The 26292-nt window shown below is 36.8% G+C and overlaps 1 protein-coding gene across 2 annotated transcripts in view; it reads left to right on the top strand.

Annotated features, from left to right (window-relative positions):
• HHAT (hedgehog acyltransferase) overlaps positions 1-26292 on the top strand; it is a 505442-nt gene that overhangs the window by 321527 nt on the left and 157623 nt on the right. For both annotated transcript variants that reach the window (XM_074222592.1, XM_074222594.1), the window contains one exon: positions 18858-19059. In XM_074222592.1, coding sequence (XP_074078693.1) covers positions 18858-19059 — 202 coding nt within the window. The remainder of the gene's footprint in view (positions 1-18857; positions 19060-26292) is intronic.

The raw sequence follows: 26292 nt of genomic DNA on the forward strand, positions 1-26292 counted from the left end.
CCCATTAGAAATGTTTATCTGGTGGCTCACTAAAAAAAGACTTGGCATTTTAGAAAATATGGCAAACCCTGAAGGTTTTTTTCATTGTCTCCCCCAACACACACATAAAAGTAGTATATAAAAACAGTAGTTTATTTGTATAGTTGGAACTTTTGACACTTAGAATTAGTTTCTATCTTCCTTCTCAGCTCCTTGAGTTATGGCACTGAAAAATCACTGGTGACCTCATCTGACTTTTGTTTTGCATTTGCTTGAATCTTGATTCAGATGTGTCCTAAGTTGGGACCCCTTTCTCTGCTTATTCCCCCTCTCTCCCCCCCAAATATGGTTTTCTTTACCAATGACACTTAGGCAGATCCGATCAGTACTGCTGATTTTAACTTTGTAATAATTCTTTGTTTAACCCCCCCCCCCCCCCTTCTCTACAGTCACATAGGCAACACCCTGATTCAAGGCTTCATTTCCTCATGTTCAGCAGCATTCTGGTTCATATTTCTTGACCACAAGTCTCTTCCCACTCTAGAGCATCCTCCATTCAACTGTCAAAGTGATCTTCCTAAATTCTTAGTCTAACATGTCATTCATCTCTCTATTCAATAAGGTGAAGTGACTTCCAGTTACCTCCTGCCTCAAATATAAAATCCTTTCTTTTTTAACGTTTAAAGACCTTTATAGCCAGCTTTCTTCCTTCCTTCCTTCCTTCCTTTTCATTCTTCTCACACTCCCCTTCTTTTCATGTGGTCTATGATCCAGTGATCCTTTACATCCTGTTTCTTACACATAATACTTTATCTCTGGATTTTTGCCTTTTCATTAATTGATTCCCTACATACTCAAGAGATAAGAATGAAAGAATGCTCTCCCTTGCCTCTGCATCCTGGTTTCTTTTGGATCTCAGCTCATACACAATCTAAAGCAAGAGGATTTTCCTGGTATCTCTTCCTGCTGGGTGCCTTCCCTCTGAGATTATCTTCTATTTATCTTCTGTTTGTGTAGTTTGTATCTAGTGGTTTGCATATTATCTCCTCCATTAGAGTGGGAGCTTCTTGAGGGCAGACATTGTGGGAAGTTGGGAGAGGAAGGTTGCTTTTCTTTGTTTACCCAGGGATTAATACTTTGATACAAAGAAAGCACTGAATAAACAGTTATCAAATGACTGATTGACTGAAATTTATATGGCATCCTTACATTTATAAATTGCCTCACATACAGGATTTCATTTAATCCTTCCCAAAATCCATGGGGCAAGCAATTTGTTTTTTTTAGAAATCATCCTGAATTTCATATCATAGAAGATCATAGAAGGAAAGCAAATCATCCAGGGTTACACAAATCACAAATAATAGAACTTAGGTTCAATTTGAGAGTTTCTGACTTCGAATTCAGTGCTCTTTCTACTATATGACTCTGCTTCCCACAAAGCCATTCAAGCCTGCTAAGCAAACTAGACCCTAAGGAGGGAAAGAATGAACTGCCTGTAGGAAGTAATGATCAGATTTTATTGTTTAGAAGTCAGGGCATGGGCTCTGGGACTTTTATTTAAGGTTGATGCTCAAACGAGACTTTTTTCCCATTTCCCACAAAGTATACTGCTTTTGAACTTCCTTGGGTTTTTCCATTTTTCTCCCTTGCTGGGTACCTCTTCATCTACTTTTCATTTTTACTTTTATATGTTATTTTCTCCTTTTGGGTTATAAATTCCCCAAGGACAAAGACTGTTTTTATATTAATTGTATCACCAGGACTTAGGATATATTAAGTGCTTAATAAATGTTTATTGACTGACTGGAGCAGAAAGTCAGTATTGAGATAAATCAAATGTTGAACTTAAGATAGAGAGAATGAGAAAGAGGGGAGTTGATGGGGGATTTTGGAAAGTTAAGGTTAAAGGGTCTGAATTTTGGATTCAGTCAGGAGTCAACATAGATTCCCAAGCAGGAAAGTCAAGTTGTAAGTATTTTGTTGGAGTTAGATTATTCTACAATTAAGTTTGGAAAAGAGAGAATGACTAGTCACTCAGGGTCTGTAGAAAAGGACTGGCTAAAGCAGTAAAGATAGGGATTCATCTGAGCTCTCCCCCAAATCCCTCCAAAAACTTTTTAAAAATGACTATACAAATTCTAGAGTGGTAGAAACACAAAAAAGGATGGCATGAAATAATTTTCCATCCCATGACAACTGAGAAGATAGCAAGAAAAGTCTGTTGCACCAGGATGAGAGAGAAATGTAGTACAGCATCAGCCCTGCCAGTGCAAACCCAGCCCCAGCAAACCAGGAGCAGAATGTGGGAACCACTGAATCAGCACGGGCAGCAACTGTTTCTGGAGCTGACACAGACAATAAGCGGGTCAAACAACTGGTCAGAAGGAGATTACTAAGGGTTTCTTGGCTAGCATTGAATCAGGATTCTGTCACTTTGCCCATACTGAGATCTGTATCACAGTCTTAGTGGTCCCAGGAGAAGGAGGAGCATTAGAACATCAGAGTCTGTGCCCACAGTTACAAAGCAGAAAAGAGTGCTTCTGTTCATTTACAGACCAGAGAATGGGCCAGGAGAGTAGTAAACACTTCTCATGAGATCATACCATCTTAGAAAAATTGAATACTTACAGATTCCTAGAAGTATCTATGAAAACAGCTGCACAAAACTCATGAAACTTGGGACTGCTTCCTCTATCCTGGAAACAGAGCCATACTAAACAGAGTTGAAATATGGGGTAATGACTGAGAAAATGAACAAACAGAAAAAAAAAATTATGTCCTTAGAATGTTACTGTGGTGACAAGTAAGAATAAAATACATGTTTAGTAGAAGTCAAAGTCAAAGCTTCTACATCCAAAGCCTCTGAGAAAAATATGAATTGGTCTCAGACTATGGAAGAGCTCAGAAAGAATTTTGAAAGCGAAATAGAGGGAAAATTGGGAAAAGAAATGGGAATGATGCAAGAAAATCAGAAAAAAATATTAGTCAGCAACTTGGAGACACAAAAAAATACTGAAGAAAATAGCACCTTAAAAAACAGAATAGGCCAAAAGATAAGAAGTACAAAAAAGCCAATGAGGAGAAGAATGCCTTAAAAAGAAAAATTGGCCAAATGGAAAAAAGAGGAACCAAAAAATAAAACCTCAGAGGAAAATGATTCCTTAAAAATTAGAATTGAAGGGCGGAGCCAAGATGGCAACAAGAAAGGATCGAGTCTTGGGTGCTCTCTGATAAAACTCATAAGCTAAGGACTCTAAATAAATTTTCGAGAGACAGAACCCACAAAGGGACCCAGAGAAGCAGTTTTACTACTCAAGGTAACCTGGAAAAGAGCAGAAAGGCTCTGCTCCCTGGGGTCGGAGGGGCTGCAGCCAGAGGGGTGGCCCGCCAGAGTGAGAGAACTTCAGCATCCCGGGCATGGTCTTTCAGCAGCCCAGATCCAGAAACAGAACCAGGCAGAGCCCATAAGCAGGAGCCTCCAGGGCATGAGCCCATTGAACCAAGGGAGGGGAGTGAAGAGAGAGACTGCAGAGCTCTGCCTCTGGAACAGGACTCTGGGGGTCTGACCACATTCAGATCCTGATTGCAGTCTAGGCCCACCCACAGAACAGCAGGCCCCCCCAACCTCAGCCCCGTGGCAGAAGGGGGTGCATATGGTCATTCACAGACCAGGAGGGAGGACAGAGACTCACACACTGAGACTCTTGTGGGAGTATCCCAAAGCTCAGGAAGCACCCCAAAACCAGGCCCAGGCTGGGAAAATGAGCAAGCAGAGAAATAAGAGGAAGACCATTGAGAAATATTTTGCATAGGAGCCCAAGAAGGATCAAAATACTCAGTCTGAAGATGAGGAAGCACAAGCTCCTGCATCTAAAGACTCCAAGAAAAACAGAAATTGGGCTCAGGCTATGACAGAGCTCAAAAAAGACTTTGAAAATCAAATGAGGGAGTTGGAAGAAAAACTGGGAAAAGAAAGGAGAGAGATGCAGGAAAAACATGAAAATGAAGTCAGCAGCCTAGTCAAAGAAATCCAAAAACAATGCTGAAGGAAAAAAGTATGCTAAAAACCAGCTTAGGTCAAATGGATAAAACAGTTCAAAAAGTTATTGAGGAGAAGAATGCTTTAAAAAGCAAAATTGGCCAGATGGAAAAAGAGATAAGAAAACTCTCTGAGGAGAAAAAATCTTTCAGACAAAGAACAGAATTCAGGGAGATTGATGAATTTAACAGAAATCAGGAATCAATACTTCAAAACCAAAAAAAATGAAAAATTAGAAGAAAAAGTGAAGTATCTCATTGAAAAAAAAACTGATATGGAAAACAGACTTAGGAAAGATAATTTTAAAATGATTGGGATACCTGAAAGTCATGATCAGGAAAAGAGGCTTGACATCATTTTCAAAGAATTACTACAGGAAAATTGCCCTGAAATTCCAGAAGCAGAGGGCAAAATAGAAATGGAGAGAATCCACCAATCCCCCCGAGAAAGAGATCCCAAAAAACCAACCCCTAGGAATAATTTAGCCAAGTTCCAGAACTCCCAAGTCAAAGAGAAAATATAACAAGCAGCCAGAAGGACACAGTTCAAATATTGTGGAGCTGCAGTCAGGATCTCACAGGACTTAGCAGCAACTACATTGGAAGCTCATAGGGCTTGGAATATAATATACTGGAAGGCAAAAGAGCTTAGAATGCAGCCAAGAATGAACTACCCAGCAAGGATGAATGTCCTCTTCCAGGGAAAAAAAGATGGACTTTAAATGAACCAGGGGAATTTCAAATGTTCCTTTTGGAATGGCCAGAGCTGAACAGAAGGTTTGGTCTTCAGATACAGGACTCAGGTGAAACATGGAGATTGGAGGAGAGGGGGAAAATATGAGGGACTTAATGATGATGATGATGAACTGCATGTATTCCTGCATAGAAAAATGACACTGATAATACTCATATGAACGTTTTCAGTTAATAGAGCAGGTAGAGGGAGCTTTTGTAGTTGAAGCACAGGAGAAAGCTGAATTTGAAGATAAAATATGGTATAAAAATGGAGTCAATAGAAAAAAAAGGAAATGTAATGGGAGAAAGAAAAAAAGAGAGGGGGAATAGGCCAAGATATTTCATATAATAAGATTTTTCTTTATTACAATGAGCTATTGCAATGATACGGAAGGGGAGAGGCAAGGGGGAACGAGGGAACCTTTGCTCTCATCAGAGGTGGCTAGGAGAGGAAACAGCATATATACACAATGGGGTATAGACATCTGGAGTAAGAAGGAGGGGGAGCAGGGGGAAGGGGTGGGGATGTGAATAAAGGAGGAGAGGATGGACCATGGGGGGAGAGTGGTCAGATATAACACATTTTCTTTTCTACTTCTTGCAAGGGGCTGGGATAGGAAGGCCTGTCCAGGACCATAGGGCCAGGTGGATTCTGGGCCTAAGGGGTGGTATGGGGGCTCAGGGCCTCTTGGCCCCAGGACCAGGGATCTGTCTGCTGTGCTACTCAGTGACCCTAGAGCAGAGTCAGAGTGAAAGGAGAGAGAAAATAGAGTACATGGTAGTGGAGAAATAAGAAAGGAGGGAGTTGCGATCAGCAATGGCAACGTTGGAAAAATATGGAAGTAACTTTTGCAATGGACTAACCATAAAGAATGCAATCCACCCATGACAGAGTTTTTGGTGTTGGAACAAAGACTGAAGCACATTTTGTATTATTATTATTGTTTGGGGGAGGGTGCAGGGCAAATGGGGCTGGGTGGCCTGCCTGGGGCCACATAGTAGGGTGATCTTTGGGTGTCTGAGGCGGATTTGGACCTGGGTGCTCCTGGCTCAAGGGCCAATGCTCTGTCTGCCACCCAGCCACCCTTACTATTATTACTATTTTACTTTATTTGGGGTCTTTTTTTCCCCTTCTTTTTGGTTTTTGCAGGGCAGTGGGGATCGGGTGGCTTGCATGTTACATGTCTGAGTGATTGTTGTGTCTACGGAGCTGGATGTGGGCTCGGGTGCTCGTGGCTCCAGGGCTGGTGCTTTGTCCATTGCGCCACCTGGCCATACCTACAATTAGTACTATTTTTTTATTTTAATTTTTTTCTCTCCCCTTTACTTTATCGCTCAAGCAAGTCTATATTCATGGGGGGAGGGGGTATTGCATTTACTCTTAAACAAGAATATTTTATTAATGTAAAAAATACCATTTGTACAAAATGAGAATAAAAAATAAAATGAATATCCCTCAAAAAATTAGAATTGAGCAAATGGAAGCTAATATTATGAGAAATCAAGAAACAATAAAAACCAAATGAATGAAAAAAAACAACAGAAAACAATGTAAAATGTCTCATTGGAAAAATAACTAACCTGGAAAATAAATCTGGAGAAATAATTAAAAAATTATTGGCCTTTCTGATAACGATGATCAAAAAAAAAAAGAATCTAGACATCATCTTTCAAGAAATTGTTGTCCCTCATATTCTTGAACCAGAGGGTAAAATAGAAATTGAAAGAATATACACTGATCATCACCTCCTGAAAGAAATCCCAAAATGAAAACTCTCAGGATTATAAAATGAAATTCTAGAACTCCCAGGTCAAGGAGAAAATATTACAGGCAGCCGGAAAGAAACATTTTAAGTATCATGGGGAACATTTTTTAAAGAAAGATTTTATTTATTTTGAGTTTTACAATTTTTCCCCCATTCTTGCTTCCCTCCCCCACCCCCCACAGAAGGCATTCTGTTAGTCTTTACATTGTTTCCATGGTATACATTGATCTCAGTTGAATGTTATGAGAGAGAAATCATATCCTTAATGGAGAAAAATAAAGTATAAATGATAGCAAAATTACATAAGAATATAACATTTTTTTCTAAATTGAAGGTAATAGTCTTTGGTCTTTGTTCAAAGTCCACATTTCTGTCTCTGGATACAGATGATATTCTCCACTGCAGATAGCCCAAAATTGTCCCTGGTTGTTGCCCTGAAGGGATGAGTGAGTCCATCAAGGTTGAAAAATTATAAAACTCAAAATAAATAACGTCTTTAATAAAAACAAAAGATAACAGTTTTTTTTTCCCCTAAATTAAAGGTAATAGTCATGGGGCAGCTAGGTGGCATAGTGGATAAAGCACCGGCCTTGGAGTCAGGAGTACCTGGGTTCAAATCCGGTCTCAGACACGTAATAATTACTTAGCTGTGTGGCCTTGGGCAAGCCACTTAACCCCATTTGCCTTGCAAAAACTAAAAAAAAAAAAAAAAAAAAAGGTATTAGTTCTTGGTCTTTGTTCAAACTCCACAGTTATTTCTCTGTATACAGATGGTATTCTCCATTACAAACAGCCCCAAATTGTCTGCTCATCTCACTCAGCATCAATTCATATCATGCAAAACATTAAGATTTAGCACAAGATTTAGCAGCTTCTACATTGAAGGATTTGGAATATGATATTCCAAAACACAAAAGAGCTTAGATTACAATCAAGAATCAACTACTCAGCAAAACTGAGTATACTCTTTCAGGGAAAAAGATGGACGTTCAATGAAATAGGGAACTTGACTTTCAACCTTTTCTGATGAAAAGACCAGAAATGAACAGAACATTTGACTTTCAATTCAAAATTCAAGAGAAGCAAAAAAGGTAAACAGAAAAGAAAAATGTATGGATTCAATAAGGTTAAATGTTTCACATTCCTACATAGGAAGATAATACTTGTAACTCATAAAAACTCTCATTATTAGGGCAGTTAGAAGGAGTATATATAAGAAGAGAGCATAGGTCTGAGTTGAATATGTGGGGATGAGATCTAAAAAAATAAAATTCAGGGGTAAGAGAGAAATGTACTATGAGAAAGGGAAAGTAGAATGAAACAAATTATGTAACATGAAAGAGGCAAAAATAATTTTTACAGTGGAAGAGAAGGGGCTCGAAGATGAAGGGGAATGAAGTGAACCTTATTCATCAGAATTGATTTAAGGTGGGAATAACACACAGCCAAATGGATATAGAAATCTATCTTACCATGTAGGAAGGTAGAAGGGGAAGGGGATAAAAGAAAAGGGGGACCGTGACAGAAGGGATGACAAGTTAGGGGAAAGGATAGTCAGAAGCAAAACACAAAATACTTTTTTGAGGAGGGACAGGGTGAAAGGAGAGAGAGAGAGAGAGAGAGAGAGAGAGAGAGAGAGAGAGAGAGAGAGAGAGAGAGAGAAGAATAAATGGGGTAGAAATAATATGGAGAGAAATACAGTTAACAAATAACTGTGGAAAAAATATTGAGGCAGATTTCTCCAAAAAAGTTCTCATTTTTCAAACACATTTGAAGTCAGATTTATAAAAATAAGACCTACTCCCTAATTGCTAGATGATCAAAATATATGAAGTTTTCAGATAAAGTAAATGAAGTTATTGATAAGAATATGAAAAATGCTCTAATTCACTATTGATTGGAGAAATGCAGATTAAAATAATTGTGAGGTACTGACTAATAGGACAGAAAAGAAAAAATGATATATTTTGGAGGGGATATAGGAAATGCGATATTAATGCACTATTGCTATAATTGTGAACTGATTCAACCATTTTGTAGAACAGTTTTGGCTCTATGCCGAAAGGGCTGTGAAACATGCATAAGAAAATATGTATAATGAAATAACATTACTAGGTCTGTATTCCAAAAAGATAAAAAAAGAGGAAATGGAGCTACAAAAATATTTAGAGCCACTTTTTTTCTCGTGTCAGGGAGTTGGAATTTGAGTGGATGCTCAACAATTGGGGAATAGCTGAGCAAATTGTTCTATATAATTGTATTGGAATACTCTTCTGCTCTGGGATATGATAAACAGAAAAACCTGGAAAGACTTACATGAGTTGATGCAAAGTGAAATGTACTATATACAAAGTAACAGCAATATTTTAAAATGATCTACTGTGAATAATTTAGCGATCTATTCTCAGCAATATAGGGACTCAAGTTATAACTTTGACATACTTATGATGAAAAATGCTATCCATCCCCAAAGAAAGAACTGATGGCATCTGAATACAGATTGAAGCATACTTTTTTCCTTTATTTTTCTTGAGGTTTTTATTTTTATCTTTGTTTTCTTTCATAACATGGACTATTATGGAAAAGTTTTACTTGACTGTACATGTATAAACTATATCAAATTGCTAGCCTTCTCAATTCAGGAGGGTGAAAGGGAGAGAATTTGGAACTTAAACTAATGTTTAAAACCATTTTTAGGGGCGGCTAGGTGGCACAGTGGATAAAGCACCGGCCCTGGAGTCAGTAGGACCTGGGTTCAAATCCACTCTCAGACACCTAATAATTACCTAGCTGTGTGGCCTTGGGCAAGCCATTTAACCCCGTTTGCCTTGCAAAAACCTTAAAAAAAAACTGTTTTTATATCTAACTGGAAAAATAAAATTGTATATAGAAAAAAAGTAGAAAATAAAATAAAATCCAAGTTCCCTGAGAGCAGAGACCTGATCTCCTCATAGAAGATAAGTTAGAAAGACAATAGAAGTGGAATATTATTATGATACTACCTCTCTCTTACATCTCTGCCTTCCTAGAATAGAGTATCCTTTTTGGAGAGTAATTGAAGGCCAATTTTGAAATTTATTCTGGGGACAAAACTTGTTAAAACAATAATCTTTGCAGTGGTGGGAAGGTTGTGATTATTTAAAGAAAAAATACTACTCAAATAAAAAATCAGACTGACGGAGTTCTGCTTAGCACAGCTATAATAATAGTATTTGATAATTTGATTATGAAAGTTTATTTTAACAGTGAATAAGTACAAGTCTTTAAATGATCACTTTATAAATTTCTTTTTTATTCTGGACAAACATCAACAAATTTCCATATTCAAATCACAGGAAAAACAGAGCTATATGTAAAACAGAACCTCTTGTGTATAGCTTTTATCAAAAGTTTATTTTAAGGGGGCGGTTAGGTGACACAGTGGATAGAGCACAGGCCGTGGAGTCAAGAGTGCCTGAGTTCAAATCTGGCCTCAGACACTTGATAATTACCTAGCTGTGTGGCCTTGGGCAAGCCACTTAACCCAATTTGCCTTGTAAAAACCTAAAAAAAAAATAAGCAGAAAGACTAATTTTTTTTTAGTTTATTTAAATACTGCTACTTTGATAAAGTTTTTGTTTCTATTAACTTTAATTGAACTATGCTTCTCTAATAATCAATTACATAATTTTCTAAAAGCAATCATTTTTCTTATTTGCTTAGTTTTATTGTCTTAATTTTCTTTTTCTTATTCTCTTAAATTCCTTTTCTTGTTTTATTACTGTATCTAACATTTCTAGAACTATATTAAATGTTATTGGTGATAGTAGACATCCTTTGAATTTCTTTGGACCAATTATTTATTTGGTCCACATATTCCTTTAAATTATGCTATTTAATCTCCAATTAAGTTTGCAATTTTCAAAATTATTTTATTGTATTGTCATTAATAAAATGTTCTCTTTGTTTATGAGATTCTTATGTCCTAGAACATGATCATTTTTTGTCAGAACAAAACTAAGAAATATATACCAAACTAAGAAATATGTATATTCTTTCTGTTTCCCATTAAATAATCATATGAGATCTGTCATAGCTTACTTTTCTAAAATTCTCTTCAGATCCTTAACTTCTTTCTTGCTTTTTTTGTCATATTCATCTGGGTCTGAAAGAGATAACATTAAATTTAACTATATAATTCAATTAATTTTTCCTTTAAGTATTTAATAACTTTGCCACTAAGTACCTACTCTCTTACATGCAAGTTTATGTGTGTGTATATAAATGTATATGCATACATTTATATTAAATGTTGATGTTGATAGTGGACTTGATAAAGCAAATAGAGACCCAGACTTCAAATTTGGAAGAACTGTGTTTATTAACACTTCAGGTATTTAGCTATTTTTTTAGATATATGTAGCTATTTTAGCTATATTTAGCTAGTAGATATTAACCTCTCTCTCCACCTCATTTTTCTTGTTTTTTTAAATGGGATGGTTATATACATGAGAACATGTATATAAAATGTTTTACAAACCTTAGCTGTATTTTTCCTTCCACCATATCTAATTATATCTTTGTTCTCTTTGTCTCATCTCTGCTCTCATATTTATTTAAGAAGAAAATGAAAGAAAAGGAATGTGTTCTGATCTCCTTGTTCTGATCCTCCTCTTTCCAATCAGACCAGAGTTTAATGATTACTTTTTACATTTCCTTTCTCTCTCCTTTTAATTCCTTTTTATTATTGATTTCTGAAGCAGATTTTACTTGTGATAATTTCCTCCCCAATACTCTAGATGTGTTTCTGTCCTTTTGTTCAACCCACCTTTCCTTCCCCCACATTTCTACCTTCTTTTGTTCTTCTTCAGGCTCATTCTAGTTATGAGAAATAGTAAATTCCTTCTCCTTCCTCATTTCTTCTTTGGTATATTCTAATTCCCTCTTATTTCTATTCTCTTTTGAAACCAAAGAAACAAAATGAAATTACTTCCAAGATAGATCCCATTTTTCTCTTTCTTTACTTCCTTTATGATCCTAGAAAGCAGTGAGTTTCTGAAGTGATACGGGTTGGCAGTTTTGACATTAGACCAGAGTCTAACTAATTTCCTAAAGCTTCTTGAAATGAAGGACTATTTTGTGGTTTTTGTCCTTTTATCTCTAGCACTTGTGTCATGCCTTATAATAGTAGACATTAATAAATATTTGTTAAGTTGAATTGCCTTTTCCTCCTTAGCATTATCCAACTGAGCTAAATCACTGGGATATATATAAGTTGAGTCTTGGAGCTATAAAGGACCCCAGAGACCAATTGAGTCAAACCATACATGAAACTTCATTTCTATAGAAAATATTACAGCCAAATTAATCTGTTTGTTACATTCAAGAAACAGTATTCTTATCTTCTGCCTCTCTGTTTTTATACAAGCTGAGTTCCAGATTTGGAACACACCTCCTCCTTAGCTCTGCTAAGAATGCCTAGCTTCTGTTAAATTTCAGCTCAGGTGTTATCTCCTTCATGAAACCTGTCCTAATCTCACAACTATTAATCCTTTCTCCCTTCTCAAGTTAGCTTCCATTTACTTACATTTTATATTCCTCTGGAGAAGTAAGCTCCATGAGATTATAGCCTTTTAAAAAAAATCTGTCTTGCTATATCCATTGATTAGCACAGTGCACATGGGAGGAAGTACTTACTACTTGAAAGAAATCCAAGTTCAACATGGCAAAAGTTTCAAGTTTAATATTTTTATGTGATAGAACTTCTCTAGAAAAACAAGTCAAATCACCTAATATCCCCCCCCCCGCTAAAGCCCTGCTTTTGGTGTATGAATGAATCCTATCCAGAAAACTTGATGGTTAGTGACAGAATTTTGATATACCTTGTGTAGGAAGATGGTAATTAAAGATGGTATGTGAAATGAAATATATGGTTTTGGTTATTTTGTTTTGTTCTCTTGACATTTGTAGCAACTGAATGATGTTACCTACCCAAACTCTTCACCCCTTTTTCTTGTCCTTCATGTAAAAAAAAGAGTCATATATTTGAAAAACCCTATTCCTTAGCCTCACACTATATCCTAAAAGATGGCTGACTTTGAGAGTGAGGTTGGAAAAATATTGTTATTCTTGTGCAAAATTGCTTGATTTAAAAGGGGCTTGATCTTGAAATAACCTCAACACCAGGCATCAACTGATCCACCAGCCATGAATAATGGAGACATATGATCTGATCTTTTAATGTTGACATTTGATTAAATGAGCTTAGAAGCTTAGATATTTTAAGTATAGTTAGAGTTTAATTTCTGTTTTGCAAATTTCACATCACTATGTTTGCCAAGTAGGACACAGTATTTTTAATAGGCAATTTTTCAAAGTGGAATACAAGACTCACATCCTGCATTTTTCACTAAAGGGACTGAGGATTACACAGTGCAAAATGTACCAAATCTTTGAAAGCCGACCCCTCATGGTCTCCTAGAGACTATAAAAATTACAGACTCCAATTAACCAACTGCTGGCTATACTTATTAAAATCCCTTTATGGGATACATGAAGCCAACTTGATGTTAAGAGCATATTACATGCTTTCCTACCCTTGGTCCCCTGGTCCTTTTCCCTTCCCCACTAACAACTGGTTGTAAGTTTATCTGTGGCTTTTTTCCTAAGAATGAGAGATTAGGCAATGTCTAGTCTGCTATCCAAAGATGTATACTGGATTGTATATTTGTGTAACAGATCAGATGTAGGTTTGAAACTAAGGCAACCCAAAAACAAATTACAGTCAAACCAGTATCAAGTCACTGAACCTTCATTCTGGATTTAGGATAGCTTGGTCAGTACCTCGGAGAGCTCCCAAAATAAAATAGAAAACCAGATGTTACCACATTGCTAACTTAAAGGTTTTTATATAATAACTCTGAGATTAGGTCTTCCCTTTACAAATGTTGAAGCCTGTAGTCTTTATTTTTTTTATCCAGTTTGGATACTAATAATTGTTGATACTATGTCAAACAAAGTAAAAAGAAATGAACTCTCACATTTTGAGATAGGAATTATGTATTAATAAGATTCAATTGAGGCAGCTAGGTGATGGAATGGATGGAGCACCAACCCTGGAGTCAGGAGGACCTGAGTTCAAATCTGGCCTCAGACACTTAATAATTACCTAGCTGTGTGGCCTTGGCCAAGCCACTTAACCCCATTGCCTTGCCAAAAATAAAAAGGAAACAGATGAAAAGAGATTCAATATATTTTCTTTATATATTATTGTTCCTGAAGGGTAGGGAAGACAAAATGGGAGGTGTATTCTGTATTTAAGAGATTTGTGGAAAATATTTATAATATCATGATTTCTAAAAGTGGGAGAAAACAGTAGCATCTCAAGACCCAGGAGAAAAAGCACTGAAAGCCAAGTGTTCACTAAGCTAACTGGTAGACATAGGTGAAGATTTCTTCCCAGACAAAATGACAGAACACAGGATCACAGATTTAGAACTGTAAGGGTCTCCAGGATCAACCATGTGAAGACAATGGCAGGTGCTAATAAGATGAGAATAGGGATTAGTTTTGTCTGAGAGATTTTTTTTCAGGAGAATTCTTAAGCTCTGCAACTCAGTGATTCTGTATGCTTGAAAGATTGGTGTTTTGCCTTATTTCCTTTGCCAAGTACAAGTATCTTAAGCCATAATTCTGTCTTGAATTTTGGAAAAGCAGAAGGGGCATCTCCACAAAGATTAATCTGATGTCAGTTTTAAAGAAAAAACAAATGCCTATTTCCCTTCCCGTAGTACCAGCAGCAAGGGGAAATGGCAACTAGCAATATAGAGCTTATAAATGAAATAGCAATTTTGCCTAGAGGAATTCAGAATAGGTGTAAGGTCCTTGAAGACAAGAAGTAAGTTGGTCTTATTGTCTCCAGTTCCTTGAACATAGTAATGATTAATAAATACTGACTGAATTGTAAAATTGAGTTCCTATTAACTAACTACCCAGAAGGAGTCACTTTGAAGAAAGGTTTCTTCTTGTGAACTGGACCTTGGGTTGAATGACACTTTTTCTATGTTATGGGAAGAACTTCATTAATCACTCTTAGGATACTTTTTTAACCACTCCCTACATGATTAGATGAGGAAGATTATTTAGATTATGTTAAGTTAGGAGGTAGAATTTGAGCACTGAACACCAACCAATTAGCCCTCAGGAAATGTCCCTAATAGGTGAGGTAAAGTCTAGGATTGTAGGGAAAGAGATAGTTCTTTAATTCTATAATTCTTAGGGCTTTGGCAGATGAGTCTTTAATTCTTGTGTGTGGGGGAGGTATATCATTTCAACTCCCTGGACTTCAATTATTTCAGTCTATAAAATAAGCAAGTTGAATTAGATGATCTCTCTGGTTCCTTTCAGCTTTAACACCCTGTGATTCAGAGGTATTAATTCCATCTTGGTCCAGTATTCTTGCCAATTTCTAATTAGCCCTAATGGCTCAGTAAATTGTGAGGTCAGTCAACTAGCATTTAATGAGCACCTCACTGTTCAAAGTGCTGGGAATGCAAGAAAGTGTAAAAGATAAGCCCTGTTCTAAGGTGTTAAGTCTAATGGGGTAAACAATGAGTAAGTAACTATGTACAAATAAGATATAGACAGGATAAAATGGAGATAAACAACAGAAGGACAGCACTCCCATTAAAGGAAAATAGGGAAATTTCATGCAGAAGGTGTTATTTTAGTGCAGAGTTGAAGGAATTCAAAGAAGGTAGACAGCAGAGATGATGTGAGAGAGAATTCCAGACTTGTGAGCAAGTCAGTGAAAGCACTCAAGAGTTGACAGATGGAGTGTCCCTTTTGAGAAACACCAAGGAGGCCAGTGTCACTGGATTTTAAGAGCCTGTAGGAGTGGAAAGGAGTTAGGATTACAAAGACCAAATAGGTAGGAAGGGATCAGGTTAAGGAAGGTTATATAAGCCAAAAAAGAGGATTTTATGTTTGATCCTAATGCAACAGGAATCAACAGAATTAATCAAATAGGGGAGTGACATGGTCACACTTGCACTTCAGAAAGATTAATAACTGAACAGGGACTGGATTAAGAATAGGAAGAGATTTCAGTTGGAGAGACTAACCAAGAAGCCATTTATCTATTTCCAGGTAGGAAGAAGTGAGAACCTGCACCAAGACAGCAGCAGTGTCAAAGTGGAGAAGGGGGCATAGATGAGAAATGTTGTAGAAGTAGAAGTAGTGAGATGGAGGAGTTGAGGATCCATTTAGGTTTCAAGGCTAATTGACTAGGAAGATAATGATACCTTCTGTAGTAACTAGAGATAGGAAAAGGGGAGAGTTTGGTCAGGATGGGGAGAAAATGAGTTCAATTTTGGACATGTTGAGTTTAAGATGTTTGCAAAGGATCCAGTTCAAGATGTCCAGTAGGCAGCTGAAGAGGTCAGGAAAGAGCTTAGGACTGAATAAGTAGATTTCTAAAATTATCGTAATTGAATCCATGGGAGTTGATATATTATCATTATCAGATATTCTATTGTGTTTGCGATGTTTCAGAGTTTAAATAAAGGCAGATGGACATTCATCTTTCAGTTAGGGATTAGACCCATCTTCAAATTCTATACTTAGCACATTTCAGAGTTAGGGGAAATTGTCTTTGATTAGATCCTAGAATAAAAGGAATTTTCTGAGATTTTTGTTATGAAATAGTATGAATAGGGAAGAAAGGGAGCCAAGGGCAGAGTCTTGGAGGTCTCTTACAATTAGCATATTTGACCTAGATGAATAGCCAACAAAGAACACTGAGGAAGAGGAGTCAGATAGATAGGAGAAGAATTAGGAGAGAACAGTCATAAAAACTTCAAGATACGAAGGTATCAAGGAGAAGAGCGTGCATTTCTCTGCTTGAATCTTTTCCTACTAATAAATGATAGGGTATTACTTTCTCCAGATATCAGAGGATTTTTGGGTGCCACTTAGAGTGACTTTGTACTTGAAATTAGGGTGGCTAGGTGGCATAGTAGATAAAGCACTGGCCTTGGAGTCAGAAGTGCCTGGGTTCAGATCTGGTCTCAGACACTTAATAATTACCTAGCTGTGTGGCCTTGGGCAAGACACTTAACCCCATTGCCTTGCAAAAAACTAAAAAAAATATGATTCAAGAGTTATTTCATGCTACTTTCACTTGGTGAGTTTAGTGAAGCTTACCCTGAGTGCCAATATTTCAAACTTTAAAGTTACCCAATCATTGATAATTAGAAATATGTTTATTTTGTTTTTATGTGGAAAGTTGTACCATTGTTATGTTTGGTTCTGTTGTAAAATTAAGATAATGAATTGAGAGAAGTTTCCCTTAGACATCATTGATTCAACCCTCTAATTTTACAGACAAGAGAAATAAGTCCCAAAGAGATGGAGAGACTTGTCCAAGGTCCCATAGCTAGTAGATGGCAGAACTGCCATTGAAACCAAAAGTTCTTTTAACTACAAGGATTATTCCACTGTACTTTTCATTTAAGTCTTAGGAATTTCCAGGAGAAAATTCAACTGGAAGGACTTTCACCCCTCCCAATTTGCACATATTCATGAAAAGGTGTGTTACTGTTTCTATTGACCCCAGACTTGGAAGCATTTATAACATAAACTTATCAATTTATTGATGACCTTCACAGGTCTTCTGTTGTGCTTGCTACCTTCTAGAGGTTGAGAAAAGTCAGATGGATGATCATCTTTAGGTTGGGGATTAGGTCACTCTTTAGACTTTAAATCAATATACCTCAGTCTTCCTAGAAAATTTTTATTGATTAGTTGCTAGAATAAAAGAAATTTTCTGAGATTTCTGTAAGGTATCATATAGAAGAGAGAATGAGAGAGCTACACTATCTAGAGATACCTAAAATAGATGGCATGGGGCTATCAGATTCTTCTTCACCACCATGCCCCCTTTGGGGAATTGAGCCAAACTGCGTGCACCAGTGACATAGCAGGTATGATTATATGAATAACTTTAACACTTTAAAGTATGCCTTACTTTAAAAGAAATGGAATGCAATCCATCCTAGAGACAGAACCGATGATATCTGAACACAGATTGAAGTACATTTTTTCCCCTTACTTTATTTTTCTTGAGATTTCTCTATCTTTGTAAGGGGAGGAGGGGGTTTCATTTACTTTTACAATAAGACCATTGTAGCAATGTGAAGCTAAATTAATTAATTAAATGGTTTTTTTTAAAGAAATGGATACACAAGAGTCTGAATTTTAAATCAGAGAAATTGGGTGGGAAAAGGACAATAGAGTACTTTTTTAAGGCAGTTTTTTTTATTAGGAATCTGTGAACTTGTTTTATGAAAATATTTTGATAACTGTGTTTAAATATATGTTTCCTTTATAAATATGTATTTTATTTATTTATAATAATAATTAGCACTTATATAGTGTTTATAATACATTTTACAAATATTAATTCATTTTATCCACACAAAAACCTTGGGAGGTTGGTGCTATTATTATCTTTACTTTACACATGAGGAAACTGAGTCCAAAAGAAAGTACTTGCTCAGGGGTCACACAAACTACTCAGTGATTGAGGTTAGCTTTGGACTCAAACATAATTGGTCATTAGATATTTATATAGATTTTTTTCAGAATATTCTTTCTTTGGAAAGAAGAAAATGATAGGAACCCTTTTTAAAATTTTCTCCATATCAGAAATATAATCATTTTTGAGAGGACTGTATTCTCTCTTGACTGTAAGGGATTTAGCCAACCCAAACTGTAGAGACATGACAGTATATCAGGAAGGGACAACAGAGAGCTATTGACAAGTTTGATAATGGTGGTTAGAAATTGGCCACAAAATCCAAATTGGAGAGTTGAGATGACTTCTGGAAAGATGATGATGATGACAACTTCTTGGAGCCCCTAGGTTCTTAGCAGCTCCTTGTCAAAATTCTAAGGATACTTTGAGCTTTCGTGACTATGTTAGAGTATAGCCTCATGGTCTTTCAATAGGAATTTCTTTTTGGTTAGTTCCTTTGCTACAGAATCATGATGTTGAATTGAACTGCAATTTAATATTTAATGCAGCCAGACAACATTTAAAACTCTTTGTGATCCATGGCAAAGATCCTGGAGTAGTTTGATATTTCCTTCTTTAGCTGATTCCTTTGTTAGACAATCAGAGGTTTATTGACTTGTCCATCTAAGAAGTGTCTGAGGTCTTCCTGACTCCAGATCCAGTGCTCTATCCACTGAGTCAGCTGCCTCAACATTTAAAAAACAACCTGTTACCTAGGTGTTGAATGTAAAAGGTATTAATGAATGAAGATATATATATTCCTCCTTCTCTTTTTTTCACAGATACATCTATATTCCGATGGGAGGCTCCCGTAGGGGAATGCTGGGAATGCTGTTTTCTACAGCGATGACTTTTGTGTTTGTGAGTTATTGGCATGGAGGGCATGACTATCTGTGGTGCTGGGCCGCGCTGAACTGGGTAGGAGTAACAATGGAGAATGGAGTCCGGAAGCTTCTTTCAGTTCCCTTCATTCATGCCAGTTTGGTGAGCATTGTGTCTTGGCATAATAGCTGGGCAGGCTAGGCAGGAGGGGGGAAGACTGATTGTGAGATGGTTCTGAGGCACTGGGCTTCCTTGACACCTTCTAATGAAACCTTTTAGTCCTATCAGTCCTGTTCATCATCCTTTGAACACATCCTACCCTCTCCTGATTTTGTATTTTGTTTATGCTTTTCTGTCATAGCTAGAATTCCTTCTTTTTCACTGCCTCTTTCTCTGATGAAATCCTTCTCCTTTCTCAAAGATTTTGGTGCACAGGACCTCATATTATCAGAGGCAAGCCTGGACAAATGATATCTTGAATATAATCAATCAACAGGGACCTATTAAATCCCTCTAAGGATACAAATAGATGCAAATATGAAAATGAAATAGTCTCTTCAGGTGGCTTACATTTTATGGGAGGAGCAGCATCAGGAAACCCATCAGCAGATATTCATTAGGTACTTTAAAAATTTTTTATTTATTTAAGGCTGTAGGGTTAAGTGACTTGCCCAAGGTCACACAGCTAGACAATTATTAAGTGTCTGAGGTCAAATTTGAACTCAGGTCCTCCTAACTCCAGGGCTGGTGCTCTATTCACTGTGCCACCTAGCTGCCCCCCATTAGGTACTAGAGATAAAAAAACAACATTAACACAAAAGAAACTTCCAAAATGTTCACCATATAATTAAATAAAATATAATTTCAGGGAAATAGGCAGGGCTCTTGTGAGGCTCAGATGAGATAATGAGTTAAAATACTTTGCAAATCTTAAAAAAATGATATAAATGCCAGTTGTGGCTGTTATTGTTGTCTTCGTTGTTGTTGTGCCTCTAGTCATGAGACCTCCAGTATGGTGATGATTTCATTCCCTGAGCATTTTACTATTATGCCTGCTGAGTTCAAGCAATATTTTTAGAACAATACAGGGATGTGTCAGTAAATGTTTAATAGCACCTCACCTCCCACCCACCCCCAATGTATGCATACATGCTTTTTTGTTTAATCTGTATTGATAACACTTTTTTAAATCTAGATAAAAGAATAAAGCATGCTCTTATCTGTACCAGTTGCTGATTTCTGAGATATAAATGCTCACCTTTAAATTTTAACAATCGGTTCTCACAAACAGGTTAAATAAAGCTGGTTCCAGCACACCAAAATGTTTAGATACCTCAGCCTAATATTCAAGGCCTTCCCCAATTTTTCCTTTGCTACCATTACTACCTTATCTCACACAGCCCTTTCAGGAACTAAATATATCAGCAACACATCCTACCCTCTCCTGATGTTGTATTTTTGTTTATGCTTTTCTGCCATAGCTAAAATCCATTTCCTTTCAGTCACTTTCTCTGACGAAATCCTTTCCATTTTTCAAGTGCCAGCTCAGATGCTACATCTTCTATAAAACATAATTTCTCACCTTTTAACTCTTATAGCTATTGTAGCTTCCTGGTTCACTTATCACTTTCTACTTTTTTTATTTTGTTATTTGTCAGATTGTCTTATCTCCTTTTATGATTCCACAAGTTTCAAGGACCACTGAGATTCCATGGGGTGCCATTTTTTTCTTTCGTCATCTACTCAGCAAGACAGAAATCTTGCTTTGTTGGCACCCTCCCTCTTTTGTGTTTGAGAGGGTGTGTGTGTGTGTGTGTGTGTGTGTATGTGTGTATTTGTGTCTGTGTGTGTTTGTGTCTGTGTCTGTGTGTTACTCATATTTATTGCTCTATCTCTTATTTATAAACTGAATTACTTCTACTTCTTGGATTATAGATTTCATTTCAGTCATTTTCCTTTCTCTCTTAGGATATATTCCCTGAAAAGATTATATGACTCTATGCTGTTTTTTAATAAACTCTTTTTTAATAAAGAATTCATTGCTAAACATTAAAGAAAATATATACAAAAGGATTGCAGTTAAGTAATTTTTGGATTTGACATTTCATCACTGTGAGATGCCCCCCTCCAATGATGTGTATCAGAGTTCCTGCATTTTTTAGTGCATAGTATTTATGGGTTGCCATAGCTCAAAAAATTCATTGCCCAATAACTTTCTTTTTTGGTGATTAAACAACTCTGAACATCACTGAGCTGGTTCTCAGATAGCAGATGGGCAGTTTATCATTGATCCCCAAGACAAAACCCTTCCAGCTTGATAGAATCTTTCCAATGATTTTTTATTTATTTAAAAACTTCTTTAGTGTTTTTGCCTACTTCTACAATGTTTAGCTGCAGTATTGGGAGCCCAGGGTACTGCAGCACTTCGCAATCAAGTCCACTTTTGTGAGTTTCCTAGAACACTTCCTGGACTTTGTATTGCCTATATTTCCCATAATTTTTGGCTGTGAACCTGGAGCAACAAACAGTATTCCTAACCTCCTAGGATCAATTACTTTTTAGAACTGTGCTTTCCCTTTTAGGCATTGTATGTTCATCACATTCTGCTAGATAACTCAATGTTCTGGGCCTATGTGCTTTTATTTCCTATGTGTTACTTTTCTTTTTCTTTTTGTATCCTTTTCTCTCCCAAAGCTGCTTTTCTCCACCGTCTCTCTCTACACGCCCTGCCTCCCCCCCAGGATTTCATTTATATTTCTAATTGATCTGCCTGAATTAAATTCCCTTGCCAGATTATAGTGGCTGATTCTGTCCTTGGCAATGAAATTGCACGTTACATTTACATCTCTTTTACCCTGTGACCAAGGGGCTAGCTTTTCATCTTTCTTCTTTCTGAACCTAGCTTTCCAATGGTGTTCCTAACACAGTGTCTCCACCCAGACTACTCTTTTGCCTCCTGAAAGCTTTCCCCACTCATATTGTCTTGTCTCTAATTCCTTTCTCTAAGCTATTAGCCATGCTCTCAGGTCAGTGGATACTAAAAACCATACACTACTTTTAGTTATTGAATTCAACCATCATCTTAAAGGGCAGTTTATCCCTCCTATCTCTCTCATATGCCTCCTCCCTCTAGGCACTGGTTCCTTGAACCTAGCCTTAAGCTTTTAAAAAATCTCCTAGATAGTACTTCCCACCCATAACTAGAGTTCCCAACAAGGTCCTAACAAGGCTTCTCTCTCAGATTGTGTACTGCTCATCTGTGAATCCCCAGAATCTAGCACAATCTCTTGCACATAGCAGGTACATGGCATTGGATTCATGATCACATGGACAATCCATTTTTACCTATTCATGTCTTTGATCAATCAATCCACAAGTATTCATTTTTATGTTCCTAGAACTATGACAAGTGTTAAGGTATACAGAGATAAAAGGGTATAGCTGTCAAACTACATGGAAAGGCAACATTCATAGAAGGAACAGGAAAAAAATCTAAGGAAGTCAGGAACCCCAAGAATCAGAAGTGAGGAGGGAGAACATTCCAAGCACAGAATAATAAAGCACAGAGATGAAGTACCATGTTGAGTACACAAATATGGGTGAACCTTAGAGTGTATTGAGGGTAGTAATGTAAAAGGAGACTGGAACAGTAGAAAGGAGGTATGTTGTAAAATACTTTATATGACAAAGAAGTTTATATTTGATCAGAGACATAATAAGAGTGCCAACTGAGTAAAAGTAAGGATGACATTTGTATTTTAATGGTTGTGTGACACCTGTTTGCAAATATTCTTTGAAGATCTGTCAATATGCTAGAGGCTTTTTACATTTCATGACTATCAACATAACACATGACCCTTTCATTTGTAACTGATGATCTTTTGTATTCACTGTATGACTTGTCCATTTTCTCTTCCAATAATGCATTTCCTGGATGACATTGTATATACTACTACACATCAGTCATCAGTGAAAATATGATTCAGCCATTTTACTCATCATCCATTTCTTTATTGTACTGTATCATTCAAAATTTTGAGTCTTTAGAAATTGTGGTGTTCCATGATCCATAATCCCAAAGTATCACTGAAAGAATATTTTAAAAAATATGGATTTGAGGCCAGAAAGAAGTTTAAGATCATGGAAACTGAAGAAATTTCCCAATTCATCCTCTTCTTTTTCTTTTATTCTATTGTGGGTTCAGTTTACTGCCCATTTTCTCATGATTGTAGTACTGATGCCCAATGTGGATTGCCTGTATAACTAAATTTCATTGTCTACCTATTGGTTTGCATTTTTCAACCATTTGATTTTTTCCCCATGTGAATACATATCCCATAGCTACTGAATTGAAACAACTATTCACTGAACAATTATAAAGCAAGAATTATCTTCCTGAAATTTCTTTTTTTTAATTAACATTTTCTTTCTTTCAAACATGCAGTGGTTTCCAGTTGTATGTATATATGGAATAAAGATTTTCTAGTTACTACTAAACTTTTGTCTATTATTCCTTAATGTGACTTAGACTTCCAAATGGGAACTTCCTCAATTTAATGCAGGCATCTCCTGCTTTTTTCTGTACCTTCTCTATAATATCTAGTCATATGGTTGTCTCTTAATCCCTTATCCCATGAACAGGTCTAATGTGGGCACAGTATACAAGAGGATATGACCAGAAACCAATCTCTAATTTCAGGAAAGCATTCAAAAGATTTAGAATATTTTTCCTTTCCATCTGTTTGTTTCTAGGATCAAAGTGGCATAGATTTAGAATCAGAAGAAAATTTAGAGGTTATCCAGTTCAACTCTTTCATGTAAGATGAGAAAATTAAGTGCCAGAAAAGTTACATGACTTACCTAAGATCATATATGCATTGAGTAACAGTGTCAGGATTTGAACCTGTGTCCTCTGACTATCAAAACCAGAACTCTGACTCTTAAAGCATTCTGTCCACTTAGTGTACTTGCAAAACTGAACAAATGTCTTCTTTTTAATGTTTTTTATATTTATTTATTTATTTTGAGTTCCACAACCTTTTCCCCAATCTTGCTTCCCCCCCCCACCCCCCACAGAAGGTAGTCCTAGTCTTTGCATTGTTTCCACGGTATACATTTATCCAAGTTGAATTTGATGTGAGAGAAATCATATCCTAAAGGTCTTTGGTCTCTGTTCAAACTCCACAATTCTTTATACATTGCTAAAGTATTCTTGTTTAAGAGCAAACATAATACCCCCTCCCTCACATGAGAACTTCATGAGAAATAAAGTAAAAGAGAACAAAATGTGTTTCGTCTGTGTTCTGATACTATCAGCTCTGTCTTTCTTAATCCATCACAGAAGCCACCTCCAGACTTTTCCACAGTTGCCGCCACTGACTGTAACTCCCTCCATCCATTCCTCCCTACTACCATATACTATATTCTCTCTCTCTCCCTTCACTCTGTCCCTCTTCCAAAATGTGCTGTAGGTCAGCCAAGTGGCACAACAGACAAAGCACAAGCCCTGGGGTCAAGAAGCCCCCAAGCCCAAATACCATCCCAGAGACCCAGCAAGCACCCAGCCCCTTGGTCCCGGACAGGCCACCCAATCCCAGCACCTTGCAAAAAGTAAAAAAGATAATGCATTATATCAGACTATTCTCTCCCATGATCTACCCTCTCCTCTATCACTCACATCCCCCCCTTCCCTCTGTTCCCCTTCTCTCCTATTTACTCCAGATTTCTATACCCTATTGGATGTGTATGCTGTTTCCTCTCCGAGACACTTCTGATAAGAGTGAAGTTTCCCTCATTCCCCCTCACTTTCCCTCCTTTCCATATCATTGCAAAAAAAAAAAATGACTTTTATATGAAGTATCTTAACCTATTCCACCTCTCCTTTCTCTTATTCCCAGTGTAGTTCCCTTTACTCCATTTTTATAATATATTATATCTTCAAATTCAGCTCTCTCCTGTGCTTCATCTATTAAAGCTTCTTCTACCTACTCTACCAAATGAGGAGCCTCATAAGAGCAATATCAGCATCATTTTTTTTTATGTAGTAATACATGCAGTTCATCATCATTAAGTCCCTCATAATTTACTCTTCTCCTCTCTCTATGCTCCACCTGAGTCTTGTATTTGAAGGTCAAACTTTCTGTTCAGCTTTGGTCATTTTCAGCAGGAACATTTGGAATTCCCCTGTTTCATTGGAAGTCCATCTTTTCCCCTGGAAGAGGATGTTCAGTTTTGCTGGACAGTTGATTCTCAATTGCTTTCCAAGCTCTTTTGCCTTCTGGAATATTATATTCCAAGCCCTACAAACCCTTAATGTAGTTGCTACTAAATCCTGTGTGATCCTGACTGCAGCTCCATGATATTTGAATTGTGCCCTTCTGGCTGCTTGTTTGACTTGGGAGTTCTGGAACTTGGCTAAATATTCCTGGGTGTTTTTTTTTTTTTTGGATCTCTTTTTGGGGGAGATCAGTGAATTCTCTGAATTTCTATTTTGCCCTCTGCTTCTAGGATATTAGGCAATTTTCCTGTAGGAATGCTTCAAAAACAAGGTCAAGGCTCTTTTCTTGATTATAACTTTCAGGTATCCCAAATTTTTAAATTATCTTTTCTGAATCTGTTTTCCAGATCAGTTGTTTTTTTCAGTGAGATATTTTACATTTTCTTCTAATTTTTCATTCTTTTGGTGTTGAATTATTGTGTCTTGATTTCTCATAAAGTCGTCAGTTTCCTTTTGCTCCATGCTCACATCTGAAGGATTTGTTTTACTTAGAGAGGAAAACTTATTTTATTTCCTTTTCCATCTGGCCAATTCTGCTTTTATTTCTTTAGGTTTTTTTGGCAAGGCAATGGAGTTAAGTGACTTGCCCAAGACCATACAGCTAGGTAATTATTAAGTGTCTGAGGCTGGATTTGAACTCAGGTTTCCTGACTCCAGGACTGGTGCTCTATCCACTGCACCACCTAGCTGCCTCCCAATTCTGCTTTTTAAAGCATTCTTCTCCTCAATAATTTTTTGAACTGTTTTATCCATTTGACCTATGCTGGTTTTTAACATGTTATTTTCTTCAGCATTTTATTTTGGATCTCCTTGACTAAGTTTCTGACTTCGTTTTCATGTTTTTTTTTGTATCTCTTTCATTTCTTTTCCCAATTTTTCTTCTATCTCCCTTACTTGATTTTCAAACTCTTTTTTTGATTTCTGTTATAGCCTGAGTCCAACTTCCATTTTTCTTGGAGTCTTTAGATGCAGAAGCTTGTACTTCCTCATCTTCAGATTGAGTATTTTGATCCTCCTTGGGATCATAGACAAAGTATTTGTCAATGGTCTGCTTCCTTTCTTTTCTCTCTTTATTCATTTCCCCAACCTGTACCTGGTTTGGGGGGTTCTTCCTGAGC

This window comes from Macrotis lagotis, chromosome 2 (assembly GCF_037893015.1).
Source record: "Macrotis lagotis isolate mMagLag1 chromosome 2, bilby.v1.9.chrom.fasta, whole genome shotgun sequence".
Lineage (NCBI taxonomy): Eukaryota > Metazoa > Chordata > Mammalia > Peramelemorphia > Peramelidae > Macrotis > Macrotis lagotis.